The following is a 14,079-nucleotide window of genomic DNA, read 5'->3' on the forward strand; positions in this document are numbered from 1 at the left end:
TCCTTACTCCCAGAGAAGTTCCACTGGTTTACAAAGCTATCTGCTTTTCACATTTGTGCACTCAGTCAACCCCATGCAATTCTTCTGTCTTGGAAAACTATTTCCTTGGTTATCCTCCCCTCATATCTTGTTCACCTGAAAACCCCTTAGCAATTCTTGGTAAACTCTCTGCTTCCCCTATTTGCTTATGTTAAATTGAAGTAATACATAGTACCAACATAACAGTATGAAGCCCCATTGAACTGTTTATGGACAGTGGAGAAGCCCAAGTCCCCCAATTAGTATACTTTCTGAAAGGAAACATAGCTTCCACCAAGTAAAATGCCAGAATGGGTAAACCAGAAAATTTAATTATGGTTCAAACCTGACTAGTATCTTATAAATATGTAAATATTAGTTATCAACTAATGCATAACTAAATATAAGCAGAATTGCTAACTGCCTACTGCCTTTAGAAATGAAAGTCTGCATCAACTCCCAGATAAGGAGTCACAACTGGCTGAGGCACTTCCTAAAGAAAAGGAAATATGGCATGATGAGCAGAAGAATGAAGTTAAAAATATTAGATATGAATTATAGAAATGCAAATCAAAACTGCTCTAAGATTTCATCTCACTCTAGTCAGAATGGAAATTATCAAGAATATAAGCAATAATAAGTGTTGGTGAGGATGAAGGGAAAAGGTACACTCAAACATTGTTGATGGAACTGCAGACTGGTGCAACCACTTTGAAAAGCAGTATGGAGATTCCTCAGAAAAATTGAAATAGACCCAGCTATCCCACTCCTTGGTTTATACACGAAGGACTTAAAATCAGCACACTACAGTGACATAGCCACATCAATGTTTATAGCAGCTCAATTCACAATAGCTAGATTATGGAACCAACCTAGATGCCCATTATTAATAGATTAATGGATAAAGAAACTGTGGTATATATACACAATGGAATATAACTCAGCCATAAAGAATAAAATTATGGCATTTTCAGATAAATGGATGAGGTTGGAAAATATCATACTAAGTGAAATAAGCAAATCCCAAAACCCAAAGGTCAAATGTTTTCTCTGATAAGTGGATGCTGATACATAATGGGTCGGTGGAGGAGGTAAGAGAAGAATGGAGGAATGTTGGATTGTGTAGAGGGTAATGAGAGGAGGGGAGGTGGTGGGGGGAAGGAAAGATGGTGGAATGAGACAGATATTGTTATCCTGTGCACATGTTTGATTACAAGAATGGTGTGATTCTACATCATGTACAACCAGAGAAATGAAAAGTTGTACTCCATTTGTATTCAATGAATCAAAATGCATTCTGCTGTCATGTATAACTAAATAGAACAATTTAAATAGTCAGCTACAACCCCCTTACTGCTTTCAGAAACTAATATTTATAGTATTTCCTTTATATATGTATATATAAATAACCAATTCTTTTTTCTTTCTTTTCGCTCTTGCCCATTCCCTTAAAACCAAGTGTATGGTGTGCTAATGATGGTATGGCTGGCAGAATAACGCTTACCCCAAAGATGCTCAACCCTAATCCCTGGAATCTGAAAGTAGGTTATATAGAAAGGAGCAATTAAGATTGCATATGAGGGGCTCAGTGGTAGAGCACTGGCCTGGCATGTGTGAGGCCCTGGGTTTGATACTCAGCACCACATATAAATAAAATAAAAGATCCATTGACAAATATAACACACATATATATGTTATATTTATGTTATAAATATATATGTTTATATATATTTATGTTATAAATATAACATATATATACACACATACATATATCTACATATACATATACACATATATATAAATCAAAAGATTGCATATGGGTCTGGCGTGGTGGCACACACCTGTAATCTCAGAGGCTAGGGAGGTTGAGACAGGAGGATCACAAGTTCAAGGCCAGGCTTGGCAATTTAGTGAGACCCTGTCTCAAAAAAAAAAAAAAAAGAAAGAAAGAAAAAATGATTGAAGATGACTGTAACGTGTATAACATGGGAAGCTTATACTGATAGGTACAAGGTAATCACAAGGGTCTATATAAGTAAAGAAGGTGAGAAGGTGAGAGGTAGAACAGTATCAAAGTGATATGAAAAAAATTTTGACAAGTCATTGCTGAATTTGAAGACAGAAGAGGACCATATGCTAAAAGGTAAGAACCAATAGAAGCTGGAAAGGCAAGAAAACAGTTTCTTCCTTAGAGCCTCCAGAAAGAAGACAGTCTTACTGCCATAATGACTTTAGCCCAGTTAAAGTGTTTAGACTTTTTACCTCCAGAAATGTAAGTAGTAGTAAGTAATGTAAGGGATAGAAGGTAAAAAAAAGATGTGTGCTCAGAAGATCAATCCACACACACTTATTTGTTTATCTGGCTTCTCTGCTGTAACTCCTTTAAGGGCAAGAATGTATTGTGAATGCCTAGCAGTGACAGGAATATATAGTTATTCAAAGACACATGGCCAGTTGGTCAAGGGAGAAAAGTTGCAAATGATAAAGCTTAATCCTAGATCATGAGTATGTTGACAGTACAACACTGTCAATATACTTAATGTCATTGAATTACATGCCTAAAATGGCTAAAATTGTAAATTTCATGTTATATACACTTTAGCATAATAAAAAAATACTGTTTAAAACAAGAATAAAAATGTCTTCCTGATGTTTTAAACCAAAGTATAAGTGAATTATGTAACAACAGCACAAAAGAGGAGGGCATAACTTGTCAAGATTTTTATATTGATTGGAAAGTGCTAATTTATGGTAGATACTAATTAGTCCGGGACAAATAAACTAAACTGTAGGAAAACACACTAAAATAATATGTAACTATTCTGATGATCTATTGAGGTATAGCAAACTACCCCCACAACTTAGTGGTATTAAACAGCCATCATTTTATTACACCCACAATATGGGCCATGATTATGGGTTATACTGGTAGGGATAGTAGAGGAGTCTTTTTTTTTTTATTAGAGCATTACAGTTACAATAGTGGTTGGGTTCATTTTGACAAAATCATACATACATGAACTTTGATTTCAATTCTGTTCCCTCCCTCTCTCTTGATCATCTTCTACTCTCTACTGATCTATCTCCCTATATCTTTATGATATTCTGATCCCTTCTTTCCCTTGTTTTTCTCCTAATTCCACATGAGAGAAAACATTCAACTTTTGACTTTTTGATTAATGTCACTTAGCATTATGTTCTCCATTTCCATCCATTTATCAGCAAAGGCCATAATTTTCATCCTCCATATATATGTATGTATGCATACATATTATACAAATTATATATATATTCAGATATATGTATATATATACACACACATAAATAAATGTGTCTATATATACATATATGTGTGTGTGTGTGTACACACACACACACACATATTTAGTTGTTGATGGACCTTTATTTTATTTATATATGGTGCTGAGAATCAAACCAATGCCTCACAAATGCTAGGCAAGTGCTCTACCACTGAGTTACAATCCCAGCCCAATTTTAACCTTCTACATTGAAGAGATGAGAACTTTTCCTCTAAGATCAGGAGTAAGCTAAAGATACTTATTGCCACTTGTATTCAATATAATGCTTTGAAAATATTAGCAAATATACAAGAGAAATTTTAAAAATCCAAACTGAAAAAATACAAAGTTAAATTGTCTTTATTTGCAGTTGCTATGATCTTATATGTAGAAAACTCTGAAGACTCCAAAAAAATGTTAGAACAAATGAATTTATTAAAGTTGCAGGATACGAAAAAAAACAACATACAAAAAAAGTAGTGCCTAATACTAACAATAAACTATCCAAAAAACAAACTAAGAAAACAATATCTTTTATAATAGCTAGAAAAAATACTTAGGAATAAGTTTAACCAAGGACGTAAAAGACTTGAATACCAAAAACTATTTTAGAGAACAGAAATAAAAGATATCCTATGTTCACAGGATATCATGTAATATCCATGTAATATGGCTATCATGAAAATATCCATATAATCCAAAACTATCTACATATATTTAAGTTGCTGACTCTAAATTCATATCCTTATTTGATTTCAGTGACAAACCAGTTCCTTTACAGGAACCCCCTGAAAGTGTATCTAGGCAACTACTCAGCTTCCTCCCTACCATCTATTTTTGGTTTTTCAGAAATTAGATAATATTTCTAATCTGATCATGAAATTCTTTCTCTCTTTTATGAATTAACCTCCTACATACATCATATAAGTGATCCTGGAGGGATAGAAGGGTAAAAAAAAAATGCACTCAGAATACCAATCCACACACTTATTTGTTTATATACTTGGCTTCTCTGCTGTAGCTCCTTTAAGGGCAAGAATGTACTGTGAAATGCCTATAGCAGTGACAGGAACATATAGTTATTCAAAGACATGTGGCCAGTCAGGTGTGGGAGAAAAGTTGCAAATGATAAAGCTTAATCCTATCATGAGTGTGTTGACAGACACAAAGAAAGGTTTTAAAAGAATATTATGCTTTAATGTTGGAAGTCAACATAGTTATGCCCCAGTTTAAGTTTTATTGCTTTTATAAGAGGCAAAAGAGGTAAATAATGGAAGTTATTTTATAACATTTGATTAACTGATACAAAGGTGGTTTCATGTGCTATAAACAGAGCCATAAAAACTACACACAAAATCATCAGGCAAAGATCAAGTACTGCTGCTATTAGAGAAAAAAAAAACAAAGTCACTTAACTCTTGGCTCTCATCCAATCGAGCAAGCCAACTTGTAATATTCATGACACCTATGAGGCCAACTCAGTCCAAAGAGGAGAACAATAAATAACACCTTAACCCAGATACAATATATTAAACTCCAGGGCTTCTCAAGAGTAAATATGTCATCTAACCTTGCTCATAAATTTGATTCCCTTCTCAAAACAAAACAAAACAAAAAAACACTTAAAGGTGAAGGTCAAATGATCCTATTAGTGAGACTTTTACTGATAGTAGCCATTATCAAAGTGCCTAGTCCCATTGAGGAACTTAATATTTGTGAAGTTAACCAAAATAATTGTGATTATGTGAAACTTTAAGTCTGCTTTTAAAGAAAAGAGAGGAACACAAGCCTGAAAAACTAAAAACTACTGAATTCTGCATTTTACACAGATTAATTTTATGACATAAATTATAATCTCAATAAAGGTTTTAAATAAACTCACAAGAAATTTTTTCCAGGCCCTCTGAATGATTTTTGCAGCTCTTTCTTTCCTTATATTTTCTATTTCCTTTTTCTCAGGCATTTGAAAGTTCTAAAAAAAGAAACAAAGGGTTTATTTAAAATCCTTTTATATACTCCACTATGAAACTGTCACTAGAATGCAACAGAAATTAAACAGGGTTGTATAAAAGAAAAAATGAAAATAAGATTTGGTATCAAAGCATAATAAAAATAATCACCTATTATTGATTGCCTAATATGTTCCAATTTATTATTTGTAATCCCAACAAGGATACTAAATAGCATATTTTATAATGTGCTTGTAGTAGAGATGAGAAGACTGAACTTCAAGGTTTAAGGTCCAATATAACAAAGCCAGTATTGAACTGAACTCAAGTCTATCCTGAAAGTCCATGGTCTTTCTTGTTTGGTTTGAAATAAAATTTTCTTAACATGCAGAGAAACAGATACATTCACAAAGTTGGATAAGCCTCTAGACCTAGAATTAGAGATGATGGTAGACTTTTTTCAGTGTAGCTTTTAACCATATTGACTATTTAATAAATCATACCTTTAATTATGTTTAAAAATGAAGGTTTACTATTAAGGAGCAAAACAAAATCACTACTTCTAATTCACAATTTTTATTCATACTATAAAGAATTAGTAATAAAAGACACAAAGATATTATAGCATATGACTGTGCTAGTCAGATTTTCATCGATGTGACCAAAATACCTGACAAGAACAATGTTGAGGAGGAAAGATTTATTTATTTAACAAATGGCTTCAGAGGTTTGAGTTTGTGGTCAGCCAGCTCCATTTTGGGGGCCTGAGGCAAAATAGAACATCAAGGTAGAAAGGCATGGAAGAGGAAAGCTCCTTGACTCATGCCAGTCAGCATAGAGGAAGAAGGGGCCAGAGCGATCAACCCTTCCAGAGCATACCCCCAGTACCTACTTTCTCCAGCTAGGTGCCACCTCCCTGTAGTCCATTCAGCCATCAATAGATGAATCCACTGACAAGGTCAGAGCATTCATGATCTGATCACTTTCCAAAGACCCACCTCTGAACACATGAGACCTTGGGGAACATTCCAGATCCAAACCATAACAGACTCCTTTTAAAAATGTCAGTAAACTAAGTTCTTACTTGTACTGCTTAAATATTTATTGCCCTAAAAAGCATCTCCTTCAAAATTGAATGGTTAGGACGAAAATTAAAACTATTCCAGTATTGTTCCAGTGTAATCAAAAGAGTGAGAGAAGAGCAAGAATTTTCTGTTTGTATAGGTTATATAAATTATGTACAAATGTTATGGTTTGGATATGAGGTATAGCCAAAAGCTCATGTGAGAAACAATGCAAGAAGGATCAGAGGAGAAATGATTGGGCTATAAGAGCCTTAACCAATCAGTGATTTAATCCCCTCATAGGGATTAACTGAATGGTAACTGAAATGAAAGGGTATGGCTGGAGGAAGTGGGAATTATGGTGTGACTTTGGGGTATATATTTGTATCTGGCAAGTGGAGTTCTTCTGCTTCCTGATATATGAGCGACTTCCCTCTGCCACATACTCTGCCATGATGTTCTGCCTCACCTCAAGCCTCGAGGAATGAAGCCGGCCTTCTATGGACCAAGACCTCTGAAACCGTGAGCCCTCAAATAAACCTTTTCTCCTCTACAATTGTGCTGGTCGCTCCTTTAGTCATAGCAGTGAAAAAAGTAGACTAAAATTAAAAATTTACTCATTTTTCACTATGTTGAGAGGAAATAAAATGTATATATAAAATTTGCAAGTAACTCATTGCTTTTGGTAATTTTCCTTTCTTACACTAAACCACAGAAGGGAAGCTTATGAAGTTAAAGACTGAAGATATGTTTTAGATTTAGTTCATGCTGCTGTTTAATGTAACCTTGGCAAACAGTTTAGGCTTCGGTTTCAACATCTGTAATTGCAATAAATTAATTACAAAGGCTCTTTCAGTTTTATAATTTTATGAATTCACATTATAAAGGGCACAATATTCCAATGTTCAAATCTAAAGAAAGGAGTGCACTGAAGACAGGGAGATATATGGGTTTTACTTAATCTCTTTTTCCAGAACACAAGATCTGCATTTATTAATAGAAAAACATGCATATAAAAAGTCAACAGTCTAACAATACATTGTTAGAACTGAAATTCATGCAGAACTTAAAAATGAAATTAACTGGTCTAGCTAATTAATCTCTTAATTTAATGACTTAATCTCTTAAATTCTGCTTAACATTTTTAAAAATTCTGAACTGTTGCTTGCTTACAAAATGAATATATATTTACAAGTGCCAAAATACTGAACTAAACACGTGTGTGTGTGTGTGTGTATATATATATATATATATACATATATATATATAAATGCACTATATTTAAAGATGCAGAGATCAAACAGAAAAACTCTTATATACCATTTAAAAGAAAAAAGAAAGAAAAGTCTTTTTATATATTTTCTTAATCTATTATTCTGTTTTGATGTTTAAAATTGAGATTTTAAAACTAAAGATGTTTTTCTGTGTATATTGTCAAGTTTTTAAACTTGACATTTTTTTTAAGAGAAAGGAGAAGGTTCTCCATGAGAAATAATTTGTCTTTTTTTCTTTCCTTACAAATAGTCTTAATAAGTAGGAGGCATGAGGAGATTGGTTAAGTGTTTGGGCTTTGAAGTAAGATAGACCAGTGTTTTTTTGTTTTGTTTTGTTGTTTTTATTTTGCTTTGAGTTAGGCTCTCTGTTGCCCATAATGGTCTCAAATTCCTAAGCTCAACTGTTTCTCCTGCTTGAACCTCCTGAGTGCTAGGATTACAGGATATACCACCCCTCCAGAGGAAATATCAACAAATTCTACCTCTTACTTACTGTGTGATCTTGTGCAGTTACTTAACTTATTCAAACTTCAGTTTCCTTATTTGTAAAACATGAGGACTCACAGTACTACTTCATTGAATTGTGAGGATTAAATCAGATAATACAGGTAAAGTATTTAATGCAATTTCTGGCCTACCATAACCACTCAATAAATCATATCTACTATTACAATACAAATTATTTTCCAAAATAAGAACTATTTATTTGCATTATTCTGGTTATAAAACTAATATAACTAGAGCCAGGTTGGTGGCACATGCCAGTGATCCCAGCAACTTGGGAGGCTGAGATAAGAGGACTACAAGTTCAAAGCCAGCTCAGTGACTTAGCAAGGCCCTCAGCAACTTAGTGAGGCCCCATTTCAAAATTAAAAAATAAAAGGGCTGGGGTGCTGCTCAGTGGTTAAGTGCCCCTGGGGGTTCAGTCCCTGGTATGAAAAAGAAAAAAAAAAACAAAAAGAAACAAAAGAAAGAAAAAAAAAAAAAAAGAACAAAACCCCACTAACATAATTAAGCAATGCAAGCTTAATTTACAAATAACTAGAACAAATGAGAGTAAAGAATAATATTTGGGGGTTAATAGATTTGTTAATTTTGATCAAAGGATAGTTTTCTGAGAAATACACTTTCTAGCCAGCAGGTAGAGAAATATAGTTTGTGTATTATACAACACTTCAGGGGAAAAAATAAATTTTAGTAATTTTTAAAAATATCGTCACTATATCATTAAAACAGAGGACAACTTTGCCATCTTAGGTTTATCATAAAAAATACCAAATTTTCAAATTTAAAATATAAGACAAATAGAAAGATAATTATAATGAATTTTAACACATGGAATTCACCTTAGTTATTACACTTCAGTTTTCTTGTCTGTGTTCTTTTTCACTAGAAAAATGAAAGAATACAGAATACAGTTTATTTATTCACAAAGGACCATAGAATCTTAACAGTAGCATTCAAGATACTGGTAAATATCCTTCCCTACCTAACATCCCATTACTATTTAAAATCCAAAATTATATAGATGTTTACTTCAAAAGTTATGATGTAAATAATATATAAATTAAAAAATAGAACTAAAGTAAAAAGCAAAAATTGTCCTCTCCCATCTCTTCTTTGAGGAGTGCATTCTTCAAAGGTCATATCTGTGAATGGATGTGATACATTCAGACATTTTCTCATATATTTGAAAATACATGTATGTGCAAATATACATATTATATATGCAAATCTACAATTTTTATATACCTTATATATCCACATATCCATGAACACATACATATAGCTTTATTTGCATTAATGTGATTAAACCATACATATTTTTAACTTAATATGTGTTGGAAATTTTTCCATGTTAATACATATAGATTTTGTTCATTCTTTTGTAATTGTACAGTATTCCTGGGTGTGGATATGTTACTCTTTCCTCCATTATTGGACAGTTTTTTTTTACAATTCCAAAATGAATTATATGTATACTTGTGTACACATGAAACTATTTTGTTAGCTTTTCAGAACTGCTGTGACAAAAGGTCTCCGCATAAATATTTGCACTGACTTTCTGAAAGGGAATAAAATAAACTGCTGAGACTAATTATCTAGGGGGAAGATCAAGTGGATTATGGAACCTGGGTTCAGGAATAAAAAATATCTTATTCTGCATGCTTTTATATTGTTTACTCTTTTCCCAAAATGTGCATATAGTTTAGATATATAACTTCATTAAAAAGTAAGAGTAGGGGCTGGGGAGATAGCTCAGCTGGTAGAGTGCTTGCCTTGCAAGCACAAGGCCCTGAGTTCAATCCCCAGTACCACCAAAAAAAAAAAAAAAAAAAAAAAAAAAAGTAAGAGTATGCACCACTAAATTTTCCTTAAAAATTTTTCTCTAATTTATACCCAAAAATTTTCTATAGAATTGCTTAATTCTAAATTTTGCAAAAATAAAAAAACTAAACATAAGTAGGACATTAGGATTACAGTGGATCTTCTAATATTCTAAGAACTCTAATTTTCTCTATTATTAACACATAGGGATTGCTTTTAATGCATAAAGCAACACATGCATATATTTGGTATCACCTGTTAGCATTAGTGCTAATTCAGAAAAACTCGAGCATTTTTCCAAATATGCATCCAATTTTGTAGGTAAAAATCTAACCTTGGGTTTGAAAAATTCCTTTCAATTTACTGTTACATGTTGGGTACTTTGATCTAAATAATTTCATCCAGGCTTTCTGCACATACTTCTGTCTTCTGTAAAATAGGTTATTTAGAGTTTACCAAAAAAGTAAGTTAATATGTCCTTTTGGAAGAATCAATGCCCTTATTTATTGAACATGTTTACTATCTCAATCTCTAGATGAAAATTCCCTGAGGAAGAATGAAATTGACTATGTTATGCTATGTACATGTATGAATTTCACTTTTGTGTATACTACATCAATTTTAAAAAACAAATAGAAGACCAGTAGAATAGAGGAAGCATATCAGGGGAAGGAGGAAGGAAAGTAGTAATATAGGGGATTGAAATGAAACAATTATGTTATATGCATTTATAAATATGTCAAAATGAATGAATCCCACTGTCATATACAATTATCATGCACCAAAAAAGGCAAAAAAATAAAGTGAGAGTATAGTCAGAAACTTTCATAGTAATTTGAAAATGATGTGGTATATATAAACACATGTTCAGTTGGCTTATAAATTTGTATATCTTTGTATTTTTCCCCTTTACTAGCAATTTTATTGTCTTTTACAAAAGCAATTATCTGGGCCTGGGGAGATAGCTCAGCTGGTAGAGTGCTTGCCTCGCAAACACAAGGCCCTGAGTTTGATCCCCAGTACCGCAAAAAAAAAAAAAAAAAAAAAAAAAAAAAAAGGCAATTATCTGTGATACATTGTAAACATGATCTAACTTATATTTTTAAAGTTTCATTCTGGCCAGGTATGACAGCAGTGCATGCCTGTAATCTCAGCAACTCAGGAGGCTCAGACAGGAGGATCACAAGTCTCAGCAATTTAGTGAGACTTCCATCTTAAGAAATAAATAAAAGAACTGGGGATGTAACTCAGTGGTAAATCGCCCCTGGGTTCAATACCCAGTACCAAAAAAGAAAAAAAAAAGATGTCACTCTGAATGGATGCAAAAGAAAATGGAAAGAACTAAGTAATTGTTCAGCCATAAATAATGATAGTCATAACAAATTAAACAAAAACTCACCACTTGCTAATTATTTTTGCTACAGTTTACTACTATTGTAAACATTTTACTTAAAGTTATTTTCCCCCCTTTGGTAGTGCTGGAGATGGAACCCAGGTCTTGTGCATGCAAGGCAAGCACTCTACCAACTGAGCTATATCCCCACCCTTTCTTTGAGGTTATTTATGCCTATTTCAGGGTTTCCTAAGGTGTCACTATTGATATTTTGGGGCTGAATTTACATTTGGTGGGGATTGTTTGGTGCATGGTATGGTATTTAGAATGCCCTTTCTCAGTTCGCCAGATACCAGTAGAACAGTTGTGACAACTAAAGGTTATCTCCAGACACTACCACAGTTGAGAACCAGTTCTACTGTATCTGCATGGTACAAATGCTATTTAATGGTACAATACTGCCCATCTCTTTTCAATTCCTGAGGCCATGCGGTAGACTGAAATTGGGCCAGGAGAGTATTTTTATCATAGAAATTGTGAAATGCTACAAGTCAGTACTTCATTTGTAGTTTTCTGGGTTGCTTAAACTTAGACATGGAGAGCCAGGTCCAGTGGCAAATACATATAATTCAAGCTACTCCAGAGGCTGAGGCATGAGGATCCCAATTTCAAGGTCAGCTGGGGCAACTTAGTGAGACCCTGTTTTAAAATAAAAATTTGTGAAAAAAAAAAAAAAAAAAAGGAAAGGCTGGGGATGTAGCTCAGTGGCCCCTGAATTCAGTTCCATATCAGGGAAAAAAAAAAAAAAAAAAGAGGAATGGAGAAAATGTTAGTAAGGCAGATTAAAAATGTGTTGTATATGTCAACATAATGAATAACAAATATTGAGGAATTATCTTCTGATATTTAAAATTAGTATCTGATTCAGAAATTAAGTTATGTCACTGAGGAATGATGAAGTTCCACATATTTCAAGAAAGAAAATGCTCAATTGCATCAAATGTTGCTGGGGGGTCAAGTAAATTGAGAATAAGTTAGATTTGGTCACATAAAGTCATTTGTGATTTTTTTAGTATGGTTTCAGTGAAGAAGCAGGGGAAAAAAGACTGGAGTGGGTTGAGAAAATGGGAAAGCTGAGACAGTAAATATAGTAATGAATGTGCTGGTAACTGGAGAGGGTGGGAATTCTAATTCTTTTGTTTTTGTTTTTGTATTTTTTACTATGGGTGATATTAAAACAAGTTATGATGCTGCTAGGTATAATCCAATAGAGGAAGAGAAATAAAAGGTGCAAGAGTGATAAATTTAAGGGTAAAATTCTTTGAGTAGGTATAAGAGGACACAGTCCAGAACAGAAAGTTGCTGCCCCTAAATAAAAAATAAGAGCCATTAAAAAAAAATCTATAGTTGTGAGGCTTCAAATAAACTAATATGAAAACACTTCATGAATTTTAAGATATTAAAAAGTAGTACTAATCCATTACTCAAATAATAAGCTATTTATTTAAAATCACTAAAGATTTTAGTGAGGTATTTAAGATTTTCCAAGTACATTGCCAACTTAGGAGATACTATCCCAAGTCAACAACTTTCATTATAATAGATCATAGTTCCACTAGATCTACTTTTAGACTTCATGAGTAAAAGCCCACAGGATATGTTTGGAAATGCCCTTTATTTTAAAAGCTGTAAAACAATCTTAAAATTAATTTGCTGGGATCAGAATCTATACTACCTATTTTGTTTTCTCAACTAAACGTTGCTGACTAAACAAAAGTTTCATGCTCTTTATCAGTTCTGAAATCTCGCTTTTCCTTTTTTACCTGTGGTCCTTTATACTAACCTACTCCTTTAAAACGCCTTTCCCCTTTTCCATCTCTAAATATCTCTGTGAAATGACCTAAAGGCATTTCATGGGTTGAAAAAAAGTCCAGAAAATTTGTTAAGTAGGTTAACGAATATTTCTTCAGTTGAAGCCTGATGTGGGGCTCTGTGGGTGCATAAGGCAGGCAGTGAGGGTTTTTCAACCAGATCTAACTTCACGGAGGGAAGGAAAAGGAGGCATCACGGAAGAGGTTCGTTCCTGCACACGAGTTGAAGGAAAGAAACTTCCTTAAGGGGATGGATACCACAGAGACTTCAAGGGCGCTGGCCTTTTAAGGCCCTGAAACGGGAAAGTCCCAACCCTATAACCTTGGAGAAGGGAAGAGGAGAGGAAATCGCCGAGACGAGGTACACCATCCCCCTCACCTGCCAATCGCTCTAGAACGGATCCACTACTTCCTTGCCAACCTAGAAGCAGGAAATGATGCAAATCTAGTTCCGTTCTGTCTCTTCCCGCCCCCTAGGCCCCGCCCCCGCCCTGCTCGCTCCTCCGACCACGCCCTTCCTGAGCCAGAGTCCCAGGCGTGTCAGGAGCTCTCTGCTTGGTAGGGCTTTGAGGCAAAGGATTTTGGAAGGGAAATGCAAGTGATTGTCTATGAAGTTGGTTCCATACACTACAAAGCCTGGTCACTTCAACGAAGAATCTTAGAGATGTTGAAGAAATACAGTAAAAGCATCTATTTCGTTAATTCTTTTGTGAATAAGAAAATTAACCCTTAATTTGACAGGTTTTTCTCAGGATTTAAGAATAAGTAGTCAACGTATGACTGCACTCCAGTGCTATTTCTAAAATTTAAAATCTGTAACTGGCAATGCCTAAAACAGTTTTAAAGTGAAAATGTATGACTTTTTTTTTTTAAGATGAGTTTTCAAATAACTTTATTTAAAAAAAATTTTTTAGTTGTGGATGGACATTTATTTATTTTTATG

The 14,079-nt window shown here is 33.7% G+C and overlaps 1 protein-coding gene across 4 annotated transcripts in view; it reads right to left on the reverse strand.

The window, feature by feature from the left end:
• Positions 1-13,562, reverse strand: part of C11H11orf65 (chromosome 11 C11orf65 homolog) — a 46,154-nt gene extending 32,592 nt beyond the window's left edge. For 3 of the 4 annotated variants that reach the window (XM_047517214.1, XM_047517217.1, XM_047517213.1), the window contains exons 1-3: positions 13,516-13,552; positions 8,951-8,993; positions 5,200-5,289 (exon numbers count right to left, since the gene is read on the reverse strand). In XM_047517214.1, the coding sequence (XP_047373170.1) occupies positions 5,200-5,280 (81 nt within the window). In that variant the 5' untranslated portion in view covers positions 5,281-5,289; positions 8,951-8,993; positions 13,516-13,552. Of the gene's footprint in view, positions 1-5,199; positions 5,290-8,950; positions 8,994-13,515 lie in introns of all 4 variants that reach the window. The other variant, XM_047517215.1, reaches the window with a different exon arrangement.
• Between the last annotated feature and the right edge of the window lie 517 nt (positions 13,563-14,079).

The sequence above is a fragment of the Sciurus carolinensis genome, chromosome 11 (genome assembly GCF_902686445.1).
Source record: "Sciurus carolinensis chromosome 11, mSciCar1.2, whole genome shotgun sequence".
Lineage (NCBI taxonomy): Eukaryota > Metazoa > Chordata > Mammalia > Rodentia > Sciuridae > Sciurus > Sciurus carolinensis.